The sequence below is a fragment of the Numida meleagris genome, chromosome 9, assembly GCF_002078875.1.
Source record: "Numida meleagris isolate 19003 breed g44 Domestic line chromosome 9, NumMel1.0, whole genome shotgun sequence".
Lineage (NCBI taxonomy): Eukaryota > Metazoa > Chordata > Aves > Galliformes > Numididae > Numida > Numida meleagris.
This window is the reverse complement of record NC_034417.1, coordinates 8,323,677-8,346,099: the sequence shown is the minus strand read 5'-3', so window position 1 is coordinate 8,346,099 and position 22,423 is coordinate 8,323,677. Positions and strand designations below refer to the sequence as shown.

At 40.1% G+C, this 22,423-nt stretch overlaps 2 protein-coding genes across 3 annotated transcripts in view; both read right to left on the bottom strand.

Moving 5' to 3' along the window:
* MYO5C (myosin VC) overlaps positions 1 to 13,412 on the bottom strand; it is a 31,805-nt gene extending 18,393 nt beyond the window's left edge. Inside the window, exons 1-19 of one of the 2 annotated variants that reach the window (XM_021407013.1) lie at positions 12,856 to 13,412; positions 11,164 to 11,274; positions 10,353 to 10,518; positions 9,894 to 10,038; positions 9,259 to 9,415; positions 8,565 to 8,708; positions 7,585 to 7,666; positions 6,923 to 7,030; positions 6,271 to 6,377; positions 5,472 to 5,737; positions 4,887 to 4,968; positions 4,512 to 4,652; positions 4,084 to 4,209; positions 3,795 to 3,878; positions 2,945 to 3,079; positions 2,505 to 2,602; positions 962 to 1,048; positions 764 to 875; positions 185 to 396 (exon numbers count right to left, since the gene is read on the bottom strand). In XM_021407013.1, the coding sequence (XP_021262688.1) occupies positions 185 to 396; positions 764 to 875; positions 962 to 1,048; positions 2,505 to 2,602; positions 2,945 to 3,079; positions 3,795 to 3,878; positions 4,084 to 4,209; positions 4,512 to 4,652; positions 4,887 to 4,968; positions 5,472 to 5,737; positions 6,271 to 6,377; positions 6,923 to 7,030; positions 7,585 to 7,666; positions 8,565 to 8,708; positions 9,259 to 9,415; positions 9,894 to 10,038; positions 10,353 to 10,518; positions 11,164 to 11,274; positions 12,856 to 12,882 (2,390 nt within the window). In that variant the 5' untranslated portion in view covers positions 12,883 to 13,412. The remainder of the gene's footprint in view (positions 1 to 184; positions 397 to 763; positions 876 to 961; positions 1,049 to 2,504; positions 2,603 to 2,944; positions 3,080 to 3,794; positions 3,879 to 4,083; positions 4,210 to 4,511; positions 4,653 to 4,886; positions 4,969 to 5,471; positions 5,738 to 6,270; positions 6,378 to 6,922; positions 7,031 to 7,584; positions 7,667 to 8,564; positions 8,709 to 9,258; positions 9,416 to 9,893; positions 10,039 to 10,352; positions 10,519 to 11,163; positions 11,275 to 12,855) is intronic. The other variant, XM_021407014.1, reaches the window with a different exon arrangement.
* MYO5A (myosin VA) overlaps positions 13,675 to 22,423 on the bottom strand; it is a 95,569-nt gene continuing 86,820 nt past the window's right edge. Inside the window, exons 37-42 of the mRNA XM_021407510.1 lie at positions 21,920 to 22,009; positions 21,060 to 21,210; positions 19,962 to 20,244; positions 19,271 to 19,445; positions 17,883 to 17,963; positions 13,675 to 17,067 (exon numbers count right to left, since the gene is read on the bottom strand). Coding sequence (XP_021263185.1) covers positions 16,915 to 17,067; positions 17,883 to 17,963; positions 19,271 to 19,445; positions 19,962 to 20,244; positions 21,060 to 21,210; positions 21,920 to 22,009 — 933 coding nt within the window. The 3' untranslated portion in view covers positions 13,675 to 16,914. The remainder of the gene's footprint in view (positions 17,068 to 17,882; positions 17,964 to 19,270; positions 19,446 to 19,961; positions 20,245 to 21,059; positions 21,211 to 21,919; positions 22,010 to 22,423) is intronic.

Genomic DNA, 22,423 nt, shown 5'->3' with positions numbered 1-22,423 from the left:
AATGCAAACATTTTCAAGTTCATAATTACAACCCGGAGAAAAAAAAAAAAACAATCAACAATTTGGCTTATTTTTACGTAAAAACTACACTTCCAAATTTGTGCTGGGCACTTTTCCTGAGTTTGACCTTCCAGATCCCTTCAGGCATGCCCCAACAGCAAGCTAACTGATCAGCCAGAAGTACCGCACGGTCCGCTGCCCACGGAAGTACTGCTGTATGGTAATAGCTGCTTGCTTTATGCCAAGGAACTTCTTGCGCTGCAGCCAGCCTCGAATGCTCTTTTGGATGGTGATGCACGCGTGTCTCAGTTTGTCTGATCGCAGCTTTTCTAAGTAAGCAACCTGTCCGGCTCTGAAGAAAATTTTCGTTCTCCCAAACTGATATTGGTTAGGATCCTGAAAAAAACAAAACACAATAGATTTATTGCATTTTTATTTTTCTAGACAAGACACTCTATTCCTTTTATAAATTGTCACTTTAGCCAACCTATTCTGAAATGACATGAACTTGCCAATATATGTGAATATATTAAGCACAGAGAGGATAAATCATCTGTCTATGAACATCCTATGACTCAGCATCACAACAAAAGGTTGTTGACTTACAAGCCTATGTTTGACACTCTAAATCAGGAAAGATAGCAATAGGGGAAATATGTTATAATTCCTACTTAAGGTGTAGGATAGTACTCTTGGGAAAAGGGACCTTTTATTGATAGCAGATGGTATATCATACATAATGGATCAGTGCATATGTTCTCACCTGGATGAGCCGCTGCAAAACAATCTTGCAGATCTGCTTCTTATCACTGACAGAGAGTTCCTGCTGTGTCATAAGGATGCTGTAGCGGCTGAAAAACTCAATGTAAGTCCATCTGAAAAATTAAAAGTTAGCAAATGCAATTCCTTTAAAAATGAAATACATTTTTTTGAGACATGGAGACCTGCTGTCTATCCCTACCTGGACGGATAGCTCTGTGCACTAATCCGAATGGTTTCCAAAACACCACATGCTCGCAGTTGCTGAGCCACCCTTTTTGAGTCAAACCTGAAAAAGCAGAGTTATACTTTATATTTTTGCTAAGCTTGGCATGCAAGAATAACAATCCTAATTGGATTGGATCCAATACTAATTGGATTTCTGTTTCTATTCATAGGACAAAGGGCTCCCTATTTTTTGTATGGTGTCTTACCTGTTTGGTTTTCTTGGTGTGTAAGAGGGAGTATTTAGGTTTTCTTCATCAAAAAAAGAGGAAGAACGTCTTTATTTCTGTCTTACGAAAAGTCCTTTTCCTTTCAGTATTAAGCATGACTGTTTATATTGCTGAGAGGCAAAGAATCATGCCAAGGCACAGAACACCCACAGAAATAAAATTCCTCAGCAGTCTATTAAGAAGTAACTCTCTAGAGTGCTCTCTTCAGCTCAGTAATTATAAATAAACTAAGATTTGTGTAAGGATATCTTGGTTCAAGATTACCAACAAAAGGCGTGGAAAGAGCCTTTCCAATTCTGGATCAAGGTGCACAAAGCACTGTGCTACAGAGACGATCCATTACTATCAAAGAGATTTCCACAGCTCATGGTTAACAACATTGTTCTTTCATAACTTTACAGCATGCTTTTCTAATTCAGACATATTTTATATTCTCCAAGCTGTTTGCCATCTCATTGCTACACAATGTTTTGTTACACAAAACAATCAGGTTTCAATACAGCAATAGTGAAACTGTGACATCTGCAACACATTTTTCACAGAGAGATTTTGTCCAATTCCATTAAAATGAGCTAATACTACTAAAAATTAATTTAGAAACACAAGCTTTGCCTCCTCCTTCCTACTCAGATATGACAAAGGCATGTATTTCATTTGTCAGCACATTACATTCCAAGAAAAAGCTGTACACCTGAAACTAGAGAGCTTCTATGTGTTTGCCCACAGAACAAACCAACAGCTGCAGCAAGGTCAGCTCCTACTTACAGTTAGTGGTTATCAGGTTGAACACAGCACTTATGCAAACACAACTATCTAGCATGCAAGACTGTGTTATAACATTAAAGTAAAATAAACGTGTGTGAAAAAGCCAAAGTTATGTTCAGTGTTGCTCATACCTTTTCTGACTTAAAAATATTTCTGTGGACAAAAGGGAAACTCAAAAAAATCGCAGTGGCTGTTACTCCCTAAATAAGATTGGGTAGTCATCCATGACACCAGCCAAGAGCAAACCTAAGTATACAGAATACTGTACTTACACCTCAAATGTTATGACAAATACACAATATCTGAATTGAAAACCTTCACCATAATAAATAATTTCTATGATATCAATAATGATTACTGAAATATTCTATTTTTGTAAGAATACATATTTTTTACTTCAGCTATCTTGAAAGGAAAAGTATGTTCTCTATGTGAAGATGTTCAACAATGCGTAGCCAATGTGAAACACCCAGTACACTTTCCATTTTAAAGACAATACAACAGCTTAACAAGTACCATACTTACTCAAAAGGCTGTTTTTCATCATTTGGCTTTATGCATCGCACATAGTGAGGGGTGGTTGCATTAAGCGTCTCCATAAGTAGAGACAAAGAACTCCGGAACTAGAAAATATCAGACGCAACAGTTTTGAGACTGAAATGTTTACAGCTGAGTAAAAAGCCTAATCTTAAGTTTTTTAATTCTTTGTTAGGTTTTGGATGGGTACTGAGAGGTTTTCTTAGGGTTTCGATCTCAAACACAATAAACCTTACGTCCTACTGTACCTAATTGTCTCCTACACTTAAATTAAACTAACTTACTTATTATACTCAGAGGAGCACTGCATTGTCGCCGACTCTTGCACTGAAAACTAGACACTTCCCAACGAATAGCAGAACACAGTACCATAGTCTCAGACTACCCTGAAAGTAGGAGCATCGCAGAGCAGAACGTGCACACAGTACCTTACTGCCAACAGTCATCCGGAGCTGCTTGTTAGGTGACTTGAGGACAGGTCTTGCAGATTTGATGCTTATAGTTGAACTGAAAGGTGAAATGGACACCGGATTGTCTTGAAAAAAGTTTGCACACAGACGAAACTAAAAGTATGGCGAAAGAATCACATTAAGCCACAAAGAAAGAACAACCAAAGAAACATTCGCAAGAATCCCAAACCTGTTATGGAGCACTTATGCACAAAACTTGACAACTGTGAATTGTGCCTGCAAAGGGCATTTCAGTATAGGCAAACATGAACAGAAATTCAGAATTAAAGATACAAAAGCTTTTATTCTCATGCTAGTTAATTTAAATTAATCTGACTAAGACCCATATTCTTAAGTTAACTTCTTAATAGTAAATCTACAGTGTGAAAGGAGCAGGGCCTTCAAGCAGGTGGGAAGAGACAAGTCCATATAAGACATGTGAAGTTCTCCCTGCCCTGCATTTCCTTAACCCCTTCTGAAAAACAAACAAAGGCAGCTGTTAATGCCAAGCCACCTATCAGAGCCACACAGAGACTAGGAAAATAAAACCCCTCAGTTAAGCGAACTGTTCAGTTTCAAGGATTCCAAAATGCTATCAATGAGAAGATATTAAAAACTCACACTAACGTAACTAGCAAATGAGTACGATTTTGCTGTTAAAGATATAAATCTGATGAATATTCATTAAAAATGAAGATGTAAACTCATTGACTCAACCTATGAAGAATATATATCCTTTCACTAGAACAAATCTTCTAAAATCAGATCTGAATTAATTCCAATGACATCAGTTATTCAGAAAATGAATCATGACTGATTGAACACAAACCTTGCTCTCTTTCATGATTTCCATCAAAACTTCATATACTGTGTCCCTGTTTTTTTCCAGAAATCCTTCACATTTATATTCTACCTGTGCAAAGGCATGAAATCATTAACATCGGCAACAAACGAACATGGTAGCCTTATCAATAAGTTAACAGCAATAAGCACTGAAGGAAGATGACCCAGCAGTTTCAAAAAGGTGTGGTTAATATTTCTACTTCAACTTTGCTCCTTTTCTGAATGAGATACTGCTAGAAACAGGCTGTAATAAAGCTGGCTTCCCTACAGTTTACCTTATCAGCAAAGTGTTGAATGATGAAAGACGTGTTTGACATCCTCGGCTTTTCAAAGAGCGTGTTTTTGTTGACAAAATTATTATATAGCTTTTGAAGCCAGTTTTCATCTGTTCCATGAGGCAACTGTAAAAAAGACAAGGGAGATACCGTCACAAAGTTCAGTCCAAAGGAGTTTTCCAAGGAAGGGGATCTCAGTGGATTTCTGCTTAACCTGCTCTAATGCCCCACTGACCACACGGTGAAGAAACCAAGTTGCTGAGCCAGCTTCTAGGTAAGAATCTACTTTTAGATCCTTTGTTTTAGAAAACAAAACAAACACAAAAGCATAAGTGGCTTACAACTAAAATCACTGAACAGAGGACAAACATTCATATTCCTTTTGTAATTTTTATATGAGCTCATAAATGCAGTAATTTTCACGTTACCAAGCACTCTTCATCCAAAAGTTCTAAAATTCCCATTTTAGCTTCAATGAGGTCAATGACAGGCTGGTTGTCATAAAAGTCTATTAAAGTCCATGGGATATCTTCCTTCATATATTCCTCTTGTTCAAGTTTAAAGACATGCTAGACATATGAAAATTATGAAAATGGAAGATTAGAGTTAAGGAAACAATATATATATTTTATGCATTTTTTTCCTTACTACTGGATAGTCATTATCTAGAAAAAGCCATTACTCAAATACAAATATTGAAATATTTGGAACTGGTAATCTCAAAACTGAAGCAAAATAACATAAAGAACAATAAAATAATAATACAAAAAAAAACCCAGGACTATAAAAATAAATGAACATACCAGGTTAAATTGCTGCTGTAGTTTTTCATTAGCATAATTGATGCAAAATTGTTCAAAACTGTTCACATCAAATGTTTCAAAGCTGAAACATATAAAAAAAAAAAGAAGTGCTACAATTGTATTGGAAATGAAAAGCCTTCACATTCAAATACAGATTGTAATAATCTGGTAAGACTTTGGAGCTAATCTAATAATTCTATGAGAATTAAATAGCCATAATCTTAATGAAGGCTGCTAAGGGATTTCAAGACTTCTCTAGAAGTTAATGTTACTGAAGATGACAGAGCTAAAAAAAAATCCAGAGTTAAATCTAAAAGAATTATATCAAAATTTAGATGTAAACCTTGGTCATATGAGACACTAATGTTTATATTTGCTGAACACTCCTACTACTCTGGATGCAAAAGAACTCACATGACCGTGACCTTTTAATAAATGAAACCCTCTAGATTCACTAGCAGCACAAATTAGGAAGTGCCCACAACCCCATGGAAAACAAGCTATGTTTAAGCTATAGAAGGATATTGACTTCATTGAAGCTTAACTAATTTAAGTTAATAAATTTGTTGCTAGAAACGTTCTTACCCATAAATATCCAGAACACCAATAAAAGTATGTTGCTTGCCAGAGAACTGCAAAGCCTGGTTGATTCTTTCCACAATGAAGTCAAACAAATGAGAGTAGATCTTCTTTGCCAAAGCGTCCCTTGCATTAAGAGCTTGAGGTTTTGTCATTGGCTTTATTACGGTCTCTGAAGTAGTGATAATCTTTCGGTGGCACAACCATTGCGCCATTTTGTCACTGTTTAATTCCAGAAGCTCACAGAATATATTGAGATGATTGTCTTCCAGCTTTACAGAAGATAATATTATATTACATTTAATACCTTAAATGCTGTCGAAACAGGGAAATCCTGGTACTACTGCCATCAACATACGAGTTTTATTTTCTATTCACTTATCCTGGCAAAATACTGAGAAGAGTTAAACAAAGTGATAGTGGATCGAGCTACTGACACAGGAATGAAAACCTTAGGCTGGATGAGGTGCACTAGACACAGACATTGCAAGAATGTCTCTTATGTTTTGACGGCATTCTTTTTTAGCTTGCTTAGTCTGCTGGGACACATTCTGAGCAGCTCTGACAATGTTGTTTCCTTTCTCCTGCAAGTGGTCCCCAAAGGCTTTACCAACAACTGCCAGGTTGAAATAGGTTTCACATGAATACTGACTTTATACACGTACAAAGATAGATAAATCTCTCAAGTTTAATATACCAGATTTAATGCTGCTCTGAGCCCCAAAATTGAGATAAGTACTGCTAAAGGTCTTTTGGCACAGATTAGAAAAGAAAATGCTAGTATCTCAGTGAGTTACTTCCTTACATTAATGGATGACCTTTCATCTCCAACAGCTGTTATTTCCATGTTGCCTAAGTGTAGGATTGCTGCCAGCGTTTTAAAAACATCCATCTGAAAATCCTCCTTCAGTCCTAAAAAAAAAAAAAAAAACAATTCTTCACTATTTTAAATATTCAAATACAGTAGAATGAATTAAAATTGCACAATGTTGGATTACTTGCTTTGTTGCGTAGTCAGTAGTTGTATAGCATCCCTGCAGACAACTGTGAAAAGCATTGGTTCCGCCTACTTTCTGCCTGTCTGATCCAATGAGAGATTAGACATAAATTCTTCTATGCCTACCAGTGCCAGTCAGAGTCTCATACGTTCTTCACATAAGTCATATTAGGGATAAGGAAGCTTCTAATTCCATTTCTTTCTCAGTATGTTAGCTCAAGGGCCAAGAAGACTTCAGCTCTTAGTGTTCTTGACCGTTAACAATGAACACCAACAGCTAGCAGTCATTTGCTCTTGCCTAGTGCTTTTAAAGCAGGCCAACACTGCAGAAGACAGGCTATTAAGGAAATAATTTTTGTAATTACTACTAATTTTTTAACATTTAAGAAATAATCCGCCTCTGCCCATTTCAGAAAAAAAAAAAATTAAATACACGGAGTAGATATCCTAAAGAAATTACCCAGTAAGGAAAATGTCTTCTGAGTCTCAATCATATTTGCTCTGTCATCAACTCCTTCAATAGTTGTACTGCCACCCATTCTTGTGTAGTTAAATTCTTCTGCGCTTCCTGGAGATAAGAAGCAGAACTTGTAATGTTGGAAAATTCGGGACTGGGGATAGCCAACTGTTAAAGACCCTTAACACTAGAAAATTAAAGATGCCATCCTACACAGGGAGCTGGAGGTCCCCTTCTTTGGAGAGAAATCCGCGTGCCTAGTTCAGTTTAACTGACACAAACTATGACTCCTAATTCCTAGCAATCTTAGCAGTTGGCCTAGCAAACAAAAAAGAATGAAGACGAGCATATAGCTAATGCCTGGCTCTCCCAGGTGGCATTAAAGCTTCTCTACAGGAAAATAAATCAAGCCCCCAGACTGTCATTACAGCATCTGCCACTACAGAAAGTACTAGAATAATATTTTCAAAGGCACTTGATGATGCAGTATTCAAGTTCCAAGTGATTTGCTACCACGTTTAATACAAGCAGACTTAATAGCTGTGTCCACCTGTAAGCCTGTGAAATTTATGATATAAAGCACTTAATATACTAGCTTTGGAAAATCCAGTCTTCAAAATACTATACTGCAAAGAGGGAGAGGAGCTTATTTTCCCGAGACCTACCTAATTTAAGATGCTTGAATTCAGGTTGCATAGCAGATGCACACAGCTGATAAAATATATGGTAATTTCTCTCATTCTCTGACTGTAAATGAAAAAAAAAATACCATTACAAAAAGAAAAACGAAACAGAAAAACATTTGATATTGAACTGCTGTAAAACGACAGCAATACATGAAGGCTACATACAACTGCAACACAGTTTAGCAAATAAATTGCCCCAAATTAAAATATCACACTTCTGACTTTTTGAAAGTTTTGAAAGTGATATTCTCAAATATACTTTTTTTCCCCACCACCATTTGCTGAACTGTTAATCTAATGATTCCTTCTGCCTGAAAAACCATCTACTAATAAGAACTGCAAACACGAGAGAGCAGCTGTGTGGGAGTGCCAGCTGGAGCACTGCCCTGCGGTCGTTCACAAAACTCTGTGGACCATCTTTCAGGGAGAAGATTCACAGCAGGATTTTTCATAGTATTTAGAAGTTACAGGACGACTAACATAACGCTAAAATGCCAAAAGGCTGTTTTATAAAATAAAATGCTTTCCTTAGCAGATTATCATCATTGTGCTCTGACACTGTAATGGGTCACACATGATAAGCCCTGGCCTTATAAATCCTCAGCCAGTTTTGACCAGAGACTCCCTCTACCCCACGTACACTGCCCCTTTCCAGATCCAACTGGCATGTGCACTATTGTGACTGAAATTCAGAGATTTTGCAAATACTTCTGGCACTATCTCAGGGAATTGTTCCTGAAAGATGTCCTCCACTTAGCATAAGGAAGAATACGGAATAAATCATTTTCTTGCTCTAAATGAGATTAGCTCCTATGAAAAAAGAAATCATGTGCTTAGACATACTGTGTAGAACTTCCCATATCTATCTTATCTTTTCATATTTTCTATATGAAAACAGCAAAGCTAACAGACTGTGCATTAGTGGCTACATTCACACTCAGTGCTCTTACTTTACCAACCTGAAAGACAACTCTGGATTTCTCAAGCAGATACGTTCTCATGTTGGCTCCAATGATTCGGTAACTCTGATCAAAACTGATTTCAGTGTACTTTCCAAATCGACTGCTGTTATCATTCCGTGTGGTTTTTGCATTGCCGACAGCCTACGAAATTGTGAACTTTCAGAGTTTGTTTTACTAGTACATTTCATAAAAATAAATTTCTCAAAATATGACTCAACCACAAGTTGCTAAAATCTCAGTTGCTTGAGAATCAATCTCAGCATTCAGCCGTGAGATCTGGATTTGAAGGCCCAAATTTGAAAATAAGTCTCAAATCAAAGAGTATAATGGTATGTAAACGCAGAGAATTAGAGAAATAAATTCTCCCACCTGAACCATTTTCTACTCCAATTAGTAAAAACAAACAAGTTGTTCAGTATTTTCCTCCTATCATCTAATTAACAGGATGTGGTCAGATGAAACTTTTGCATACCAGTGCCTGCAGAGGGCTGCTGGCAGATTGGACAGAACCTCGTTGTTCCTGACCTGACCATCTCTTTCCACTGGGAACACTCAAAGGCTAAATTTCTAATGCAGACATCTAAGTCAGCAACTAAAGTGCCCCTGTGTGATTTCAAACAGAGATGCTCAGCAGCTTTTGGAATGCTCTCCTTGCTAAGTACAGACGTGACTGCTACTCTCTGAAATTTACCTCGGTTATTGGATTGGATGCCAAAACTTTATCCTCCACATGCGCATTGCTGCTTGACTTACTGACGGTGGCAAAGTATCTCATAGTGTATCTTGCAGACACGGTCTTTCCAGCTCCTGATTCTCCACTGACTATAATAGACTGATTCTTGCTGTTCCTAAAACCAAATAATCAGACAGTTTAAATCAGAAGTGTCTAAAATGCATGTGTATATGTCCAAATATATGTAAGAGTTACACATATGAAACAAAGGTATGAAAACACAACTGTGGTCATATGAGTTCCGTCTTTCATCTGTTCTTCTGTTTTACCCTCTTTGGCTGTAATCTCTAGGCTGATGTCATTGCTACTCACGCAGCTAAGGCAGTTTTGGCCCTTGTCAGAAATCAAAATGGTTACAAGTCACAGAAATCAAAGAAACATAGAACTGCTTAGGTTGGGAGGGACCTTAAAGATCATTTAGTTTCAACCCCAAATTCTTCATCTGGTTGAGGAATTATTCCTTCTCTAGTTTAGTTAAGTTACACACTCAGAGGTATTCCTAATAGCCAATGCTACATACACAATTTAAATTACAATGAACAGACTGCTACTAGACTAAGCGTTACTTATAGAAGTAAAACAACACACTGAACCTTGCCATTTGCTTGTATGCTTCTTCTGCCACAGCAAATATATGAGGATCCATGTCCCCCATGTTTTGCCCACTATATGCATGGATAATAGCATCTCCATATATTGGCAACTGCTTATAGGGATTTATTGCAACCAAAATTATTCCTGCAACCAAGTATACAAAAGAAAACACAGGTTAGTGCAATGAAAACGGGCAACAACAGTTGCAATATTTTCTAAACCAGGTACAATATACTGATCAACAAATGACTATGCACTCACACAAATCTCCACTGAATGAATTAAAAGACACTTGAGGAAAACACTACTCACATCATACCGCAAACTAATCATAGAATGACTTGGCTTGAGGAAACCTTAAAGATCGTGTAGTTCCAACCTTCAGGGTTCCCACCTGCCAGGTCAGGTAAGCCAAGATTACTTTTGCTTTTTTAAACCTTACATTTGACTTAGCTTACCACTGTAGGTGTAGATAAGCCTCGACTCCACAAAACGGACTTTAAGATTGTGCAGAACAGCTGGTTCGTGGAGATAACTAAGTGCAGTGAGATCATTTTCACCAACAAGTATGTCGGGATTCCGCAGAGGTGGCAAAGCAGATGGATCAACAGGGTAATCAAGTTCCTGTGAACAGAAAGGACTAGAAATATCATAACATTCATTGTTTGCTTAAATACAAATGGATCTTCTATCTCTACATGACGGTACAGGGTTGATGGGGCACTGCCTGATCTTTTATTTCATCAGTTCCATACATCCCACTGAACATAAGGTACTGGGGATCATGAAAGTAAGATGGTCTTTTCTGTTATTTTTTTATTATTAAAAAGGTACATCACTTTCCTTAGTATTTGTCTTTGCAGAACAGGAATACAGACATGATATTTCAAAATACTCTATCACTAAAGAACACAGAGACCAAAAGTACGAGTTCTCCCATAAAGCAATAACTTTAGGGGGAAAGAAAGACAACAGCTGGTTCTCTGAGATACAATTATTCTTGCCTTGCTCTTCTGATTTGCTTCAATAATGAGTTTCACTCGTTTCAAAAGTCATCTTTCTACTTCAATATCAGTCTTGTATACTAATGTGACACAGGCAGTAGAACTGCACGTATTTTTAAGCTGTTTACTGTACAGCTTTCCAAACGATAAAATTCTGGTCACTGCATAGTTAGCATAAAGGAAGGTATGGACAATTCATCAAGACCTGGTGCGCCCTAGGTTTCTACACAGCGAACCCCACAGCAATTAAGGCTGTTCTCCTTACAGTTCCATCTTCTAATTGCACGTGGAGAACACGGTCTCCAGCTTTGTAGTCTTTAGTGATTTCTGCAGACTGCCAGACTTCTTCGCTATCAGGAATCCAAACCCTGTTGTACTGTAAGAAAAACAAGACAGCGCTTAGCTCAGCTATTACCATAACAGCAGACTACAAAAAGGCAGTTTTCAAACAACACATGCAGCCTAAAAGCCACTGCAGATGCCAGGACTCTCTGGGATTACTCTTAGCCCTGATCGTTTCACTGGGGTGCATCTTTGTGCTTTAGTTATTCTTTGGTGAAAGAAAACAGAGAGAGTCAGGGAACAGACTCAGCCTTAGATGTACTCGTTACTCTCGTTCGGCATACACACGGAGCAATGTGTGGAGGAGGAAGCTGAACAGGGGCCAGGCTGTCGCCAGGCCCTTCAAATCCTCTATCACTGAGGAAAGAATACAACACCTTCAGGGCAGAGCCCGATTAGGGACCTCAAAGACCTTCTGGTTCCAACCCCCTGCCAGGGCAGGGCTGCCAACCACTAAATGTGGCACCAGCTCAGGCTGCCCAGGGCCCCATCCAACCCAGCCTGGAACACCCGCAGGGACAGGGCACCCACAGCTCTCTGGGCCACCTGGGCCTGTGCCACCAAGTCACCACGCTCTCACTGAAATTTCCCTGTAACGTGTAATCTAAATCTCCCCTCTCTTAGTTTAAATGCATTCCCCCTTGTCCTATCACTATCTACCCGTGTAAAAGGTTGATTTCCCTCCTGCTTCTAAGCTCCCTTCAAGCACTGGAAGGCCGCTATGGGGTTGCTGAACAAGGCTGAACAAACCCAGCTCCCTCGGCCAGCCTTCACAGGAGAGATGCTTACTGAAGTTGCACTTAAGGACAAGCTGACTTCCCTGTCATTCCCGCACTATCCTGGCGGGACTGTGCACATAGGTATCTACCCACAGCTGCCACACGGACAGCAAATGACGCCTGCTGTCACTACACGCATCAAGAACACCAGAACCAAAGACCCTCAGCAGAACAGGGCACGCTCCAGAGCCAGCGAACGGCCTACACCGGGTCACAGCCAAAAAAGGGAGGACGAGCACCGCACCGCACCGCGTCATCGGGAACCTCCCCGCGGGGAAGGAGCCTCCGTGGGCAAACGCGCGGCGCGGCGCTGCCCCGCAGGTAAACACGCGCCGGGCGGCCCCGCCCCGCCCCGCTCCAATCTGCACGGCCAGGAGCAGCGGCTCCGCGGGGCTCACACGGCACCGCGAAAGGCAAAGGCCGGGAAAGGCGGGGCGTGAGCGGCACCCGGACTGGCGACGGGAGAGAGGAGGGCGACGAGTCCGCGATATTAGCACGCTGTTTGTTGGTTATTCGGAGTTAAGCAAACAGCTCCGCCCCAGCGCGCCGCGCCGACGGCGTGAAAAGTGGGAAACGCTGCACCTGGCTGCGTGAAAAAGGAAGAACGCTCGATTTAACCCCCAAACCCGCGCTTCTCCCGGCGAGAGGGGGAAGCGGCATTCCTCGGGTGCGGGCACCCGGAGCCGCTCTGCCCCCGCACGGCTCCGCTCGGCCAGCTGTGTCGGTATCCCACGCGGCCGAGCACCTGCCGGACCCGCGGCTGCACGAGCCGTCCCCGCGGAGCCCCCCTCGCCTCCCCCGCCCCTCGGGCCGCTCCCCCGCCCAGCCCCGCTCACCTGCGTGTACAGCTCGGCCAGCGCCATGGGGCCAGCGCCCTCCAGCCCGGCCGGATCCCCGCCCTGCCCCGGGGAGGAGCGTGCCCAGCGGCCCCGCTGCGCACCTGGCCCCAGCCCCGGCTCACCGACAGCTCCCGCAGCGGTCGCTGGGTGTTAAGGCATCCTAAGGTGTGTGTGTGTGCTGGGGGGGAGGCACGGGGAGCGCGCAGTGCAGGTGTATAACTGTAGGGGAAATGAGTAGGCTCGGTGAGGACATGCAGGCACCGTGCTTCGAGCGCTGCTGGGCAGAGCTGGAGTCTTGTGCATCTGGAGGAGCTGAGACTGAGGAATGCGCTGGGAGCCAGGGAGAGCGGGAGGGCAGCACCTCCCAGGGAAGGAAGACCAGCGGAATGGGAACCAGCTCGCTATGAAATGCCACGGAGGAGTTTCTCTAGGATTAGGAAACAAAACAAAACTCAGAATGCGCGAACTAAGCTTAGGTAACATACATAAATATTATTTACGAGAAGGAAGATTTGAATAAATACGGGACTTGGTTTGGGCAGGTGGAAACAGACGCGGAGTGCCACCCCTCCTCACTGCAGGTTCTCCGGGAGAGGAGAGGGGAGGGGAGAGCAGTGTGCCCTGCAGCACCGGGCGCGGGCGCTCGGAGGAGGCACAGCTGGAGCCTGCACAGCGGTGGGTGGCACAGAGCCCCCAGGGACGGCTGGGCACCACGCAACCCCAGGGCACAGCTCGGCCACGACTGCGACAGCCCCGTACTCAGAAACAAGCAAACAGACCCGAAGGAACGAACAAACAAACAAAAACTCCATAAGCAGAGTCAATCTTACAGCTGTATTTTTATTTGGACGTTTTCCAGTGATAGCTATTAGGCTACAGCTTTTATGATGCATACATTTACTAAGTACAACATCGGACACTACGACAGATCAGAGCTCAGGTCATTCTGACAACGTTTTGGTTTCATCTATGGACTGTAGTGAAAATCTATGTTTCGAGGCTTTTATTTACCAGATGAAGTCTCGGCATCTCAAAAAAACCCAACGTGTTTACTCCTAGTACTTGTACAGTTTTTGAAACGCGTGCAGTTTCAATCACAAATCACAGAGACCTTCCAATGGCAAATGCTGGTGTTTCCGAGTTAGGAGCAGATGTAACTGCTCAGCAACCCACTTCTCAGCACGGAGACCGATCCCGCTCTGTTTTATCTCGTGCTAAGTTGAATAGATTATTCACATTTAATGGACTTCAGCACTTTCGTGTTCCATCCCAGACTGAAGTCTGAGAAATGATTTTTCACACTTGGGATAGAAGACTGTGTGCTAAGCACCAGAACAAAATCATCACTGGAATAAAGGTACACCAAACGGAATGAGGTAATTGTGCAAAATCTCTAGAATAACGGTATATCACTCTAAGGGGTCTTTGAGAGTTATTTTTTCCAGCATCCAATAGAATCTATTATAGCAATAGATAATAAATTAAAATACAAAAGATATGTCCACATGAAAAGAACATAACCATGATTCAAAGGGAAAAAAAAAAACAAAAAACAGTTGTTAAAATAACTGCATCCTATTCAACGGTTGAAGAGATATTAGTCCTAAGGGGAAAGTTATATTATACACTGACACTAAAATTTTACTTCTGAAAAGTGCATGTAAAATACTGCCAGGTAAAATATTAGCTGAATTACCAATCACACATCTATTTCAACTCAAAAGTAGTTTCCTTTACAACATGTCGAGCAGCAGATACTTTTACCGTGATATAAAAGTAATACCAGTCAAACCACTGAGTTCAAGGATAATATCTACAAATTACTAGCCACTACTTTTTTAAGGAAACAGATACAATAAGGCTTTTTACAGGTAAACAAACTTTAAAAATAAACAAAAATACAGGTAGGCATACATTTTAATACACCAACGCTTACGTAGTGGATACATTTCCTGATAGACAGTATGAGCATACTGTAACGCCAATCTCCCTGTCTTCCAATGAGGAGAAAATCATGTAGGTCAGCATGTTCTGACATATTGTCTTCCCTAGCCTTGGGTGTGAAGGCCTTCCCATTACATTCTCTCAAGTACAGTACCCTAAAAGCCTGAAAACCACTCTACCCCACCGTTAGTACATTAGATCTCATTTGGAGCCACTCAGCATTAGCTGTAGTTTCAGAAATCAAGTAATATTTAAACAAACAAACAAACAAAAAAAGTGTTTGGTATACTGTGCACAGAAGGACAACCTAAATCATCAGCAAAGACCATTCAGAATATCTGTGCAATGAAATAGTTCTTGCCAAGGTCGGCGTGCTCCATCAAACACAGCATGGGTTTTACACATCTGAAAATAAGACAACGTGAGCATCTTAAAATGATACTGCCAAAGTTCAGGCTGCCTTTATTACCCATTTTAGCAACCGTATCAGCAGTATGTCTGCCTCTGAAGTCAAACACAGCTGAAAAGTTTCTGTCTGCTTGGAAGCAATCTTTTTTCTGTGAGTTTGCAGGCAAACACGTCAGTACCAAACAGACTAATAGTGTACCTCTACATTATTTCTCAGTACTTTTAAGTTGCTAATTTTTATAATACATAAAAAATATTGCACAATGCAACGGAGTAATGTGGGTGTCTTTTTTTTTTTTTCTTTTTTTTGAGCCATACACCACAAAGGACACGTTGTAAAGTTCAGGATTGGAACTTTACAGAGGGCCTCTGCCCATGCGCTGCAAATTGTGAAATGTGAATTCTGCCACACGTTCAAGGAGCGTGAGACAGAAAATCCTTCTGACTGGATGTGCAATAAACAAAGTCACTCCGTTTCTCATTACGCACTCCGGATCCCCCGCCATTAAGTCAGCACCAATGGCAGTCAATGACAGCATCATAGTCAAAACTTTGCGCTTTTGTTGGCCAACCTTTCAAAGAAGGAGTCCTGCACTACTGCAGAAATTTTCTGTTTGGTTTTCCTCTCAAATAGAAATATGAAGGAAACTATATACTCATATTTTTAAGGTGTTTTTTTTTTTTTTTTTAAATGTGGCAACAAAATACGTTATACTGAAAATACACGCTGTCACCTGGGGTCTACAAACAAAGGAAAACATTGGACGCACTACAAAATCTAAATAAACACAAAAATCAAGACTCATTTCTGATAATCTGCTTCAAGATTCTGTATTCTTAGATAACTGCTTAAAAAACAAACAAAAAAACCTAAACATGTAATTTCCAGTGTGCTACTTGTGCTTAGTTACCATTTTCCTTTACAGGTGATATTTGATAACATTTGCAAAAATCCAGTTAGAATAACAGACTGCACTGGACTGTAAATAAGGCTGACAACCAAAAATGAAGTATCTTATTTTTAGTGCCTAGCATGATACTGTCATACATTTAAAAGAACACAACCTGCAGCAGTAATTTCATATGCTTGGTAAACCACAGTACTAACAAATGAACACCTATGTTATAGCATACAGTAAGCTATAAGACTTATCGCTAGAATTTATGTCAAACTGACATAAATAAGGAAGTGGTTTAAGAAATTATTTTATATATTGCAAGTTTTTGCTTCTCCATTCCAGTTTTTACAAATTAAAAGTAACAGGCTCCCAAGTAACTGTGTATTCTACTACAAAATGCCTTACTTTTAAGTCTTCCGTGTGGGGACCGGGACTGTCCCCATTGGTCCCTGCCTATGAGAAGGTTATACATGGAGTTTAATTTACACTATTTAAATATGTTACTAAAGATCTAAAAACGTCTCTAAACAGCTGAAGACACAATTTTTGTCCAAACCCAATTTCCATTTCTGGAAACACATGAATCAGTAATGTCCTTGTAAGTGCAACGACTGAGTGCAAATGCACATCTTCCTATCAGCCTTCAATCTGTGGTGCTGTTGTGTAGTTTCCCAGCTACTTTTACAACCAATCTGAGCATGTAGAGACTGTTTGTTCAAAAATGTGTTTTCAGTGGCTATGTTTTAATGGGTAATGATATCAGGCAAACGATCCTCCATCTAACACTGACAGAACATCCTTGGGATCAGACACGTGATATGAAGCCCAGCCCCAAACTGGCCGGGATCTGGATGGTTTCTAATGCCAGGGAGGATGGATTAAATGGAAAAGTAACAGGAAAGATGTGTTTAGCATCCATGAGCAATTGAGGAGAGTCCTTCCTGTCCCGCAGACGCAGCTGCAAAGATAAGAAAGGGTTATGTTAGAATTTAGCCCCTCCATTGATAACAGTCATCTTGCGACGAGGTGTTACTTCATCTGTGTGTACAGACACATACACTGTGGTAAACTGTAACACTTGTAACAACTGAATGACTAATTTTGCATATCTTTCCCTTATAATACAATCTGAAGATATTTTGATTCCTTGCAAAAGGGAAAACTTAGGCACTATCTGGTAGCCACACCTTTTCAGTGAGCAGAATTATAGTTTTACCTCAGTTCTACCTTCCTATTCTCCCTTATCATGCTAGCAATGCAACTAGGTATGTAACAAAACAGAAAGATCATTGTTTCTTTTCTTTTGCTCTACTTGCTTTTTTATTTTGGAGTTTTGGGGGTTCTTCATTTTCATAAATATATATGAAATTAAAAGGACAAAGTGAAGAACTCTGGAACGTACATAGGCCTCACTTTTCAAAGCATTTGGAAATTCTCATGCAGACACAGGTCTGACAGAAGTAAATATGCATTTGCAAATGTTATCCTTTGAAAAGTGGGCATTTAAATGTGTTTGCATATACACAGATATGCAACCACAAAAACCTCTCACCTTCTGGAAATCTCACACATATTGAGGGAGAAACTAACATTCACTTCCAAGTCTGGAGGCAGTACATTGTGACTGCTTAACAGTTGAAGGCTGACATCACCTTTTCAGCATTAAAAAAATGGCTAAAGAGCCGAAAACGTTTCAGGACACAATCTGTTAGGATCATCAAAGGGTTTCTTAGAAACAGCCAGAAGATGTTTAATGAAAAGACACAGCCATACCTGTATTGTACGTATAAATGATACCAAGACTCTCTCTTCAAACTCATTAACTGGAGTATACAAATTCAGTACTTTCACAATCTGTGGAGAAGAACAACATTCTTAGTTTCATTCTACTAATAAATCTACAGTTACTAATACTTTTTTTTACATTAGCTATTTTTAAAATTTAAAGTATTTGTTTTTGTTTGCTTTATTGATTCATACAGAATGTCTCTATCTACTCAATGTTATTTTTAAACCTGCCTCCTTCAGAACACGTGTTCTTTGGAGGTAGAAACTCCAATTCTTACACATAAGGGGAAAATACCAAACTACAGCAAAGTCAGATGATAAATAGCTCACTGCATTCCTACATGCTCTGGAAACATATTGCATTTCTCTTCCTAGCTTTGACTCCCTATGGCCTTCAGTAGCTTCCATTCAAGAGAATCTTATGACCTCAGTTGTTTTTCAAGAGAATGAGCTATTTCTCTAAAAGCAGGGCTATAGTCACTAGAAGAAAGAACTGCAGCACAGAGGCTTGAAATAGTAATGAATTAAACATCTAAAACTTCTATAAATAAATAATTTGCTCTTTTACATTTTTCTGTTTAAAAAACAAAAAAGTCTTTTCAACAAAATGAAAACACTTGAAGCACATGGAATTATACCTGCTTTCAGTTCAGAACTGAATCAGTGCATTACTAAATCAAAACAGCTGTATCAGTGTCACCGCTACTGCTGACATCACTATGAAAGAAACTGAGGAATTTGTTTCTTTTCCTGATAAGAATGTTCAGTAATGACCAACAAGGATGCTTGGATCCTGTTATTACCATAACAATTCTAAGCATGTGTAGCACAGTTAAAGTAAGTACAACTTGTCTTTACAAAACCTAAGCTTTCCTAAGGAGAAGTCTTCAGCTGTGCTGCCAACTGAGATGCACTTGGCTCAGCCTTTCTGAGGCTAATGGGTACAGGAACTTAATACTCTTGTTTGCAAACCCTGAGACAACAGCTCTGCCTGAATTGTCCATTATCTTAAATGGATGTCGACTCAGATGGCAGAAAGATAATTTCCTAGAATCCTCGGCAGAGTTACCTGGATACATACAAAGATGCCAGCGAAGGCTTTCTCTGAGGGTTTTTGCATCCTGAGACTATGTATAGTGCTACACACTGCACAGTGTATTGAGTTTCCTCTCAGTTGGTCAAAACTTATCTTGAGCATCAGGCCTGGGCCTTTTTTTCACCCCTCTGATTTAATCTGTTTAGTTATACAAACTCAAAACAATGTTAGAAATGTCTCATCTGTCCGTGACAGCAGCACAGGCAGGGCTAGCAAACACAGCAGAGCTGAGAACCGCTCAAAAAAGACAGCAAAAAGAGAATGAGAGTTTGATTACTTGGGCAGTAGTCAGTGCATTGCACATTGAACAAATGGCTTCTGCATCTTCATCTGTTTTCTTCTTCACTTGCAACAACTGTGCAGCCTGTATGAGGGGCTCCAGTGTTTCTTTAGCCCCACTGTTCATCAAATTTTTATCACGTAGCCATTCTTCAAGCTGACTCACATTGTATCTGTATGAGTTAAGAATACCAAAACATTAGTGTTTAATTACTGCTAAACCAAAAGCATGTCAATTTCTCTTTCAGAGTTTGTTCTTTCTCCTCATACGCTTTCCATTCACACTTGTGTTTTTCTGTAATTTTATTTTCATTCTATTTCCCTTCAATTAAGGCAGGACATTCTGAGTTTCGAAACAGTCAAGAAACTATGGCCAAAGACTTCCACCAACGACCTTTCCCCATTTGTTTCTGTTCCTATTAACTGTGGAAACACGACAAGCGTAAGAGGAAAGGCAAACAAGATTTTGTCCACATGAATGCACAGTGACTCTTTTCAATATTACCCGAGGGAGTGGAATGCCTTGGCTACGTTTCCTGGCACATGCCAGCAGAATGCATTGGACAACTGCTGCCAAATGCAGGAACAGCCTAAGGTGGCTTTACCACAGGAAGTAGCAAATTACAGCCAACAGCACACTAGCATTTTCGGCAGCATATTCAAGGAAAGTATGACAAAAGCTCTCCCACCTTATCTGCATTCCTTTGCTCCATGAACACATGTCCTTGCGCAGGAGAAGATTATTAAGTGTTACAGCCCCGATGATGTAGAACATCTGCTTGACAACCTGTTTGATCAGCTCTGGATCCATTCCATGCTGACACATCACTGAATGGAAGGAGTTCAGCTGTCGAATAATGGAGTCCAAGGTGTAGGTTCCTTCATCAGCAATGCTGGATGTCCTCTTCCGCAGCCCTGTTGGTTTCACCCCTGAGACACCTTGGATAGTCTCATGCTCCAGCATTCCAGAAACTGCATAAGATTGACAACATTATTTTAATGATTGAAAACAGTCTATGTGCAAGCATGTTGTGCAAACCAGCAAAATCCTGTTGGCTATTTACCCAGAAAACTCATGCTGGGCTTTCTGCTAACAACACTCTACCATGATCGCCAGCAATTCTCTCAGTGTCTTCCTATGTTTTGCAATATCTAAGCTTACAGAGTTTTACAGATATTCCAGCACGCGTGTCTGAAAGGAAGGAATAACTGTAGCTCAGCAAAATACTTTTTTCATCCACCTGGTCATATGAGCAGCAGAGTCAGCAAACCAAGAGCTGCTCCACTCTTCTAAATGGTGCGATCAGAAAGCATAATGAAAATTTGAGACAACACTGTCTGACAAGAAAAATTAAATGGAAAACTCTCTCTGAATGTGAGCTTCACTGCTAGCTATTTAGTTGCTGATTGCTGTCTGTAATGGCAGCCAGCCACCTTCTCCTCTATACTCATTTTAATTATGATTTCTCATGTAATTAAAGTCCAGTTTATCCGAGAGATCCTTCCCAACATACAAACATCAGACTGTCCTAGCAGTGGTTTCTTCTTATAAATACATGACTTATAAAAAACATCTACAATGTAAATTGATTTACTCTGTCACTGCCAGAAGAACCAGCCACCTCTAATCTAACCTGTTCAGTATATCCTTGTCATCTACAAACAGAATACCACAAGAACTATTAATAAAATTGTATCCTTCAGGAATAAATATAAGATATGGCATATTATTGCCATCACTTTTTTCCTTTTAGTACTACAGTTTAAGGAATTCAACTTTGCCTTACCAATCATTGGTTGCAGGATGTTTTCCAACACACGGACCAGCTGTTGGTAGATCTGAATAGCCAAGTCACTCAGGACTTGTCTGTATTCAGCTAAGTCAAAATTAGTGAGGCAGTGCTCATTCTGACGAGGTGTATTATGCTTCATAAACCCCTGTATTAATAAAACCACAGAAACAATTGCTTCAGGAATACAGTAATATCAAATAAAGCCAGTATTTATATTTTTTACACAACAGACAAATACTTCAAAATAATGGTTGCAACCTCTCAAAATTTTAGTTTGGAAATTCTGATTGCATCCAATACTATGATTTGATTTTCAGTTCTGACTTACACAGTGTCTGCTTCCTTGACTAGAAACTTTGAGTATGTGACATAGGAACAAAGTGCCAGACTTCTAGCTGGTAGGACCCTCCCCTCCCACTCCAACATGAGCGTTATCATCTAGCTACTTACTGCCAAAATCACAGCTAAGTCTGAAGAAGGAATTAGACATACTGCAGCCTCCAAACTTAAAATGGTCTGTCATACTATAGTTAAAGCACTTAACAGGGAGCACTTCATAGGAATTTCAGCGAATCATTACCAAGCATCGTAATAGCAACAGATTCTTCAACTTAATCTGAGCTGGCACTTTCAGGAGTACAATGCTATCTAACCTCTGGGGCCTCAGCCTGCAATAAAGTGAAACAGGATCAGACGTTATCTCCCAGTAGTTTCCACTGATGTCATCACCATCATTCCAGAAACTGTAGCTGTTTTAAGAGATTTTGACTAGCTTTGGAGATGTTACAGGAATTAAAGTGTAGTGCTCACAGTGGTATTATAGAGCAAAGAACTGGAGTGTGAGCACTGCTTACCTCTTCTCCACTATACTGCTTCAAACAGTGCAAAAACCGGCAGGTGTTAGACAGCCAGAAAGACACCGTTTCAAAATCATCACCTCTTTTCTGAAGAGAAAAACAAACATTTCAGCAAAGACTAGTAAGAGGATAAAATATGGAAATGCTGGATAAACAGTAAAAATCCACTCCACGGTAGCTACTCAGATTCGGATGTTTTATAAAACTGTGTATTTCAGTAACATATTAGAAAAGCACATTTTTTGACAAAATACCATTAAAACACCATCCATGTTTTCTGTAATTTCTAGACTTCTATAGCATTTACTACATTCACTGAAACACGTCCTAAGCTCCTACAAGATTATTTACTGAACAATCTGCTTTATTTAAAAAATAAGTAAACTCCACAAAGCATGAAGCATCTTTGTCTCTTAATATTGCCTTCCCAATACTCCCTGGCCTACGCTCTTCCAGCCATTTCAGTGCAAAGACTTTAGGCAGTAACTTATCCCCAGTAAA